This window comes from Etheostoma spectabile, chromosome 23 (genome assembly GCF_008692095.1).
Source record: "Etheostoma spectabile isolate EspeVRDwgs_2016 chromosome 23, UIUC_Espe_1.0, whole genome shotgun sequence".
NCBI lineage: Eukaryota > Metazoa > Chordata > Actinopteri > Perciformes > Percidae > Etheostoma > Etheostoma spectabile.
Genome location: NC_045755.1, coordinates 12,036,780 through 12,045,265, shown reverse-complemented (window position 1 = coordinate 12,045,265; position 8,486 = coordinate 12,036,780). Strand labels below are relative to the sequence as shown.

Here is an 8,486-nt window from a genome sequence, read left to right as displayed (position 1 = left end):
TTTGGTCTAGCGTCAGTTGCTCTTTCTCGGCATGACATTTTCCCAAATTAGGAATTGCACCTTTTTTTAACACTAACGCTAAATAATTAACCTCAACTGCTTTTCTTGTTCTTTCTGGCTGTGTTTGTAGCCCAACAAGCAGATAACTTTACAACGACGGTGTTAGGGTGCTTCTGGTGAGCTGAGTAGAATGGGGCGTGGTTTGCCAGATCTTGTGTAGCGTTTAAAGACTATCGGAAATATTAGACACCATAAATGATGCATGAATGACCGATTTTAATTTTAACAAAAATTGCACAATCGATGTGCTCGGAAAGGGGGGATGTGTGATGCCTTAGTTTCCAAAGTGTAGCCAATGGAAACTAAGTCAGCAAATGTCACATGTACTGTAATAATAAACGTTGAAATGTATATCACTTTTCTCAACCCTACAAGTGCTTTACACAGGGAAAAAACGGCTGTACGGTTCTTCTTTTTTAAGTTTTAATACTATAAACACTTGCCCTGCATTGCCTTGTGGTTAACATTTTTGAGGTTCGATGACTTCATGAATATTACTAGCTTTGCAACAGCTATACGTCAAGACACGTTTTTACATATTTTTTTTTCCATTATTATTGTGTATTATTGTGTTCTGTTTAGAGTATGCATATATTGTGTATATATTAGTGTGTATATTTCTGTTTTGGTTGATATGTATGTGTAAGCACAGTGTGAGTAACAATGCTCCAAAGACAAATTCCTCGTATGTGTCCTCATACCTGGCGAATAAAGCTGATTCTGATTCTGATTCTTAGTTTTGCACTTTTTACACACGTGGCTCGAGTGGCCACTTCATTTAAGATGCATTCCTTGTAAAAGCATGTGTGACTTATGTCAGTGAAAAGCGCTATACAAATGCCTTTTATTACTTACTTACTTACTTACTTATTTTTTATTACTGTCCCTAAAAATTTGAAACCATTGGTCAAATTATATATTATGTTTTATGGACATAACGGCAAGTCCTTATATGTAGTTTATGCATCACCATAACATGTACTTATGCATCACCATAACATGTACTTTCAATGAAACGAAAGAAATGAACAATAGAGACGTGCTTTTGCGTAGGTCTTGTGACTAAAGGGGTTTCAAAATGCATGTCTGAATCACAGAATTAGTCTACTATGGTCTATGGATGAATCGTGACGGTAGGAGTCATAAGCTCAAGGGGGGTACCTGAAGGCATCACTAGTGCAGATCAGTGTTGTGTGCGGTCTGCGCGCTGTGTTTGCTGCGTTTGTTGCTGGATCCCCTCTGTCGTCCATTAGAGCTCGGTTCCATCCCCACTGTACGGCGCAGGCCCGAAGTAGCGCAGCCGCTCTGAGGTTAGTGCCCTACCGCGCAATCTCCATCTATTTCAGCCCCGGCGCAGCCGCATCATCGAACCCGGCAGCGTTGTGTTGAAAGATGCAGATTTTTTAGATGTTGACTGGAGCAGGTTTAATGATATAAATATGAATCTTTAGAGGAATCGTGTTCTAAGCGCGTATCGAGAACAAGCTCAGAAAGAGTAGAATAGATGTGGACGAGACGCAGGCCGCTGGGCCTGTTGTAGCGTGTGTTTTGTTTCATATTGCGCGGGTTTCATGCTAACTGATGCGTTACCAAGGTTTAACGTTACCTTTTATGGATGAATTAATTTGTTTTCAGTGTCCAAACATCATGAACTTGCTGCTGTTCACGATTAAAGCTAATGTTCATTCAGATGACCAACGCTATACCGCCAAATGGTTAGCTAGCTAGCTTATTAGCCAAATGTAGGGCATTGCTAGCTTAGCTCAGTTTTGCAGTCGTTTTCAACAGACCCGGCGAATCTGCTAAAATTACAGTACCGTAACGTTTGAGCAGTAACGTTGCATACTTAACAGAGTTAATTGTGCGTACAAACTAGTTGATAGGACAATTGCCTTATTACAGGCCATGGATATGATTAAACATCAATGTTATTGTCGTGTCGCGCACCGATCCGTGCATCATCCCATTGATCCTATCCGCAGCTAACGTTACAGTCCATGTAGGTGTTAAAATGGATCTTGCAGGCCAATAAACATGCCTGGCTTCTGTTAATGAGAAACATTTTGCTTTGAAATGTTTTACTGGTGGGTAACAAACCGGTAACAACGTTCCCGTCAAAGTCTCTTTTAAAGAGAACGAGATCTGGTCAAATAAATATTCCACATAACAACTGCCCTCCATGAATCAACGGAACAGGTTATACAACATTAAACTGCCCCAGTCAGTGGTTCATTTCACTCAAAAAGCTACATTGACCATGTTTTGATTGACTCGTTGATGTCTGAGTGAAAAAAAAGAATATTGGTTATGTTTAGCTGAACCTGTGAGTGTTTTCCCCCCCTATGTCAGACTATATCACTCCACGTAAAGATGTATTTCACCAATAAATATGCGTAATATGCATAAAATGTGCATAAAATGCATAGACTTGTTTACTGACTTTTATGTTAAAAAGCCCCTTTAACTAATAAGAAACTATGAAATGCTAAATAGTGCTATGAAATATCTATTAATGTCTTGTATGTATATCTTGCAAAAACATTTATTTTAAGACAAAAAAATTATATATTTTTAAATGCTTTGAGCAGTTATTCCAAATGAAACTCTCCATTAATGCAGTGTACCGCCTCCTATAGGCAGAGCACCAGTGGTACAACCAGTACACCCAAACAAGAAGCACAAAGATAACAGGGCATATCTTTCCACTATTAGACACACTTGTTATTCAGTAGAAAGAGTAATAACTATTGTGCACTAATGTAACAGAATCTGGTCAGACAGTTTTGTCCTAAAAAGCTCTTGATTCCATAGACTTTGCATTCATGGTGCCTCTATGTTCACATAAATACACAAAATACTTGCAGTGTCTTGAAAGATTAACATACCAGGCAGTATTTCTTAATAAACAACATGATGAAGCTATGCCATAATATGATTATAAGCATATGTTGCAATGTAGATAAAAGTAGATTTTGAGGACATGTTACATCATTGTGTATCTGCAATAATATGCATCTGCTAAGATGTATATCTTTTGCCAATACAGCAGGAATTACTTCTATACGAGTTATGTGCTATATTATAATATATAGATGGAATTTACTCAGGCAACATATAGGGGTAAAACAGTTCATCAGTTAGTGTCAATATCTTATGCTGCCTTCTTTTCCTCTTTCTCTCCTCAGTCATTGTAACGTGGATCCAGCTGTGTACACCAGGTGGCCGATAATGGACGAGCACGTCGTTCACCAGACTGAACACATGACCACCATCGAGGCCAGCGCCGTCAGCCAACAGGTCCAGCAGGTGCCCTTATAAGCAGAATAATTAAACAGTGGAAACCAGGAAGGATGAAGAGGCAGTCCTCCTCTTTAGCACAAGTCCCATTTCTCACAAGATATTTAAACAACCAGCTAGTTAGATTGTTAGACTAGAACAGAAACAATATTGCCTCAGTCAATTTAAACCCATTCTATTTGGATTATTACTGTATACTATAGGTACATGTGACCACCTTTACCGAAGCGTCCATGATGAGCGCTGAGGAAGACTCAACGTCCTCACCAGATGATGATCCTTATGACGATACGGACATCCTCAACTCAGCTGGCACTGATGAGATCACAGCTCACCTGGCTGCCGCAGGTACGTCTTGAATCTACCCAGTAGGGAGAAGCCAAGCATTTGGTGGTTCCAAATTAGTGGGAGTAATTTCATAAGAAGTATCTAAGAACACTTGAGGAGTTTCCCAACCAATGTCTGGCAGACAAGCAGATGTTTTTATCTTGCATCTCTGATGAATTCTGCTAATCCTGTCAAACATCCCATAGCCACCTGAGTTAAGTGTAATGCTTTTAATTAAACAACAGGTGGTGCCAGTGGACTGTTTCGTGCCCATCTACAGTGCCTATCTACTAAATATCTTCCCTCTAAGCTCCTGATAGTGCTTTTTTGTCTTTTCCCTTTAAAGTTGTCAAGGGACCAAATGTTGCCAGTGAGCCACAATTGCAAGTCTGCTCCATTTTTAAATATCACTGACATCATTTAAAAAAACAAATTTATCTGAACTTAGCAAATCAATACCCTGTCTACTCGGGAGCATTGACTCTTTCTCGAAATTTTCAGGTTATACTGTAGTCTAAATTGGTCCAAGTCAGAAGCATTACCTTTAACAGCTCAGTGCCCCATAACAGCCTTCCAATCCGGTGCATTTCTGTGGCCCAAGTAAGGTATCATATATCTGGGTGTTTAATTCCCTCTCCAGTTAAAAGACCAAGTTAAAGTTAATTTGGAACCGTTGTTTTAATAAAGTCTCTTCTGATGTTGAAAGATGGGCGACTCTCGTGGCCAGGTGGTTCAGTGGCAGAGATGGCATACATGTCCAGGGTTGGACTCGACCTGTGACAATTTCCTGCATGTCTTCCCCCTTTCTCTCCTCTTTCTCACTTAACTGTCCTGTCAAAAAAATTAAAGGCGGAAAAGCCCCAAAAAATTATCTTTAAAAAAAAAAAAAAAAAAAAGATGGACGGCTCTCAATAGCAGGGAAGGTCAAAAATAGGAAAATGGTTTGTGTTCCCAAGCTAAACTGCCTTATCTGATCTATTTCTCTGAAGGGTCCCCTGTTATATTTCAAATGGTTTGACAGCATAACAAAGACATTATATGGAATGGTAAAAAAACATTTTAAATAAATTACAAAGACCAATTGATAGAGATGGTTTGGGTCTAGATATAGTATTAATGTGCTTTTAACTTAAGGCATCTTGCCCACTGGTCACTTCCTCCTGACAGCCCCCCACCCTGGTATTGTATTGAGCAATCTGTTTTTGCTCGATTATCACCCTTACAATGCCTGTATGTTAAACCGCATGGTAAGGCAAAACATGTCCTATAATCTCACACTTCAATGTTGTTTGGACCAAAGTGGACCAGCTGTTTGAACTGGAACCATATCTAAATACTTCATCAAGTGTTTGGCGAAACCCAATGTTATGTATCTATTTTGGAGGGATTTGTTAGAAAAGGAAATTGTCACACTGGGGCATCTTTATCTCTCTGGCATATTTAAATCCTTTGAGGATGTGGTACAGCAATTTGGAATCCCTTGGTCTCAGTGTTTTAGATATTTGCAACTTCGCCATCTGTTGTATTTTTGGATCCAGTTCTTTTGCCCCAACAGCACCAGATAAGGTTTAGATAAGGTATTGATGAAAATATTTAAAATTAATGGGGTTGTTTTCTATGCATATGCCCTCAAAAAGACATGGAAAAGGGATTTGAGTACTACACTCGATGATGAGGAGTTGGACAGACTCTGTAGGAATATTAAAACTATGTTACGCGATGTGAGGGTGCGCCTCATTCAGTTCAAGATTATGCATTGCTTCTAATGGACTCCCTCTAGATTGTTTAGAATTGGTCTGAAATACACACCAAATTGTTAGAAAAGTAAGACAGAGGACGGCCAATTGCTATATGTCCTGTGATAAGGTCCAGGAATTTTGGACTGGGATACATGATAACCTATGTTGGATTACAGGGACACAGGTTCCATTCAGCCCAAGATTATTTGTTCTGGGAGATGGGTCAATCCTAAACGGGATGGATCCACACATAAGAAGCTGGGTCCAGACTAGTTTAATGATAGCCAGACAGATTATTTTAGAAAGATGGAGGAATGGAGGGGTGGCGTTTGAAAAAAATGTGATTATAAACGGTGTTCCAGATTGGATGTATATACTAGGAAATGGGGAAAGTACTGGAGGGCTCCTGAGAAGCTTTGTGCTGGGAAGGACGTGTATGATGGGCTTACGGCGTTGTCATTTATACCTGCTTATTGTCTTTTATGTAATAGTTTTGAACATTGTATTTACTGTGTCATCTTTTTTTGATTTTTGTCTGGGTGGGTGATGATGGGGGGGTGTTCATGTTGTGAGTTGAATGTTTTTGTATTTTGTAAAAAATTGAAAAATAAAAAATTGTTAATCACAAAAAATCGAAAAGAAAATTGAGTTCATTCAAGATAATTATTGTAAGCGCAAATCCAAAAGAAAAAGACATTTAAAGACAATCTACAGCATGTTGTTCATTTTGATGACTAGCCTGTTCTTTTACTAACAGTCAAACTTGCTCTTTCTCTCTCAGGGCCAGTAGGCATGGCAGCTGCTGCTGCTGTGGCAACTGGTAAGAAAAGAAAGAGGCCTCATATCTTTGAATCCAACCCCTCTATCCGCAAGAGGCAGCAGACGCGTCTGCTCAGGTGAGCTTCAAACACCAATTGTGCAACAATCCCCAATATCATGTATGTCTATCATGTATTATCCCTCAACAGTTTCAATGACAGAAATATCCCTTTCAAACAGAGTTGCTGTTGTACTTTTATTGTGACCCAGGAGATAAAGGATGGTGTGTGTGTGTGTGTGTGTTTTCAGGAAACTGCGAGCTACCCTGGATGAGTACACTACTAGAGTGGGCCAACAGGCCATAGTGCTGTGTATCTCTCCCTCAAAACCCAACCCTGTGTTCAAGGTGTTTGGTGCTGCTCCTCTGGAGAATGTGGTGAGTTTTATAATCAGCTGTTATTAGCAATTATTTGTGTTTGTGAAGATGTTTATTAGCAAATGTTTGGTATTTGTTTAGTACTTGATGAGTGACTCAAATGATTAAACAATCTTCCAAAATTAAGTCAGTTAATTTTCTGTGTTGCAACTGTCTTTCCATCCTCCAGGTGAGGAAGTATAAGGGCATGATATTGGAGGATCTGGAGAACGCATTGGCTGAACATGCCCCCGCTGGTGGAGAGCTGGCCTCAGAGTTGCCTCCCCTCACCATCGATGGCATCCCTGTTTCTGTGGACAAGATGACCCAGGTCAGGCTCAATACTCTCTCTCTCTACTTGTCTATTATGTTCCATTAAACAGCCGTTCCTTTGTCGAAAATTGACAAATCCACAACTCCCTTTTGGTGTCTAAGACACAAACACAATGCCGACGGTCCCAGCAGAGGGCACCAGTTGGCAACAAATGAGAATCATAATTGTGATCTTAGCTAACTCCTACATATGTACCAAGGTCAACCACTCAATTTTAGCTGTGTTTATCAGTGTCGGTTGATGAGTTTTACTCATGCGTGTTTAACCAGTTGTTATTTCCAAAGTACGCATTCATTTTTTTGGTAAAGAGCAACTTACTGATATTGTAATTCAAGCAGACAGTTTGCCTGATGCAAAGGTAGTATAAGCATTTGAAGGAAAAAAAAAACAAGCCGCCACCCTTTGCAAGACAGTCTGGGGTACCAGTGAGAGGATGTGGAGAGTAGATTGCTCTTGGTAAACCCCTCACTGCAGCATTGGCAGCTTGAGTACTCTCTCGACCCAAGGGAACTTGTCTTGTTTACTCTGCCATCCCAGTGCTGCTGACGCATCCTCTGGATCATCGTCAGAGTAGCCAGCATGACAGTGGCCCTCAGAGACGCTCCTCAACCCTTGGGAGTACGGTAGCCAATCCCAGGGCCTGATGTGTCCTCAGAGGGAAGGTGTTAGTTGGTGCCTGTTTTTCTGGAGGCTGTAGGATGAGATGATTATGAGTAACCTGTTGCCTCACTCAGTTTGGCCAAGCCAGGTGGAAAGGTGTGAGGGTGGGGTGTTTTTGGAGGTATGTGTGTGCCAAGTGTTAAAGACAGGATGGTTGATTAATCTTGGAGATGGCAAGTTTGAAAATTAGAACTCTGCGATGAAAGAGAGCTAATTCAGACTTCATGCTCCTGATCCATTTTAGCAATGTCGTGTCTTCTATGCAGGGACATCTGCAGTAGGCTTTACAGAGCTGAAGAAATCCCAAGTGAGGTTTAATCACGCAGGTTGAGGCCCTGGCCAGTCTGATATATGGAGCATCTGTAGCAGGTGATCCCGGGTCTAGCCTGAGCCCATAATTACCCCCTAGCCTTGTTAAGGCCAGGGACCCAGCAACATAGCCGCCTTCCTAAATGCTGATTGGACCATTGCTTGTCGGATTAGGATTGTGGGGGGGTGGGGTGGTAGGTGCGAGAACAACATGCCACTTAACTCAGTAGCTACTGTAATTAGGCCATCTGGCCACATGCATCCACATACCATAGCCACAGGTGGAAATGCAAGCATCTTTTCGCTACTAAGTCCGTCTTTCTGGGGTTAATCTAAACTGTTCTGTCTGTGTGCCAAGCCCCTTTACTGCAGCCACCAGTTGTGATCTATGTTTTTCCAAAGCTGATGTGATAAAGAAGTGACCATCCATTTTCTATCAAGATCCATTTTGTCATATCTTTTTGTGATGCACTGAGGAACTGTGTATTGGCGGGGAGGGATGGATTTATTTCTCCCGGAACCAAATTTAGACTGTGATGTCAAGACAGGCAGACGCCGCAGTGCCTCATTGTGCAATATAATCCCC

General features: G+C 40.9%; 1 protein-coding gene across 5 annotated transcripts in view; it reads left to right on the top strand.

The window, feature by feature from the left end:
• Positions 1–1,219: 1,219 nt before the first annotated feature.
• nrf1 (nuclear respiratory factor 1) overlaps positions 1,220–8,486 on the top strand; it is a 16,931-nt gene continuing 9,664 nt past the window's right edge. For 2 of the 5 annotated variants that reach the window (XM_032505209.1, XM_032505213.1), the window contains exons 1-6: positions 1,221–1,370; positions 3,246–3,366; positions 3,561–3,705; positions 6,205–6,319; positions 6,492–6,618; positions 6,788–6,928. In XM_032505209.1, coding sequence (XP_032361100.1) covers positions 3,289–3,366; positions 3,561–3,705; positions 6,205–6,319; positions 6,492–6,618; positions 6,788–6,928 — 606 coding nt within the window. In that variant the 5' untranslated portion in view covers positions 1,221–1,370; positions 3,246–3,288. Of the gene's footprint in view, positions 1,371–3,245; positions 3,367–3,560; positions 3,706–6,204; positions 6,320–6,491; positions 6,619–6,787; positions 6,929–8,486 lie in introns of all 5 variants that reach the window. The other 3 variants (XM_032505212.1, XM_032505210.1, XM_032505211.1) reach the window with 3 other exon arrangements.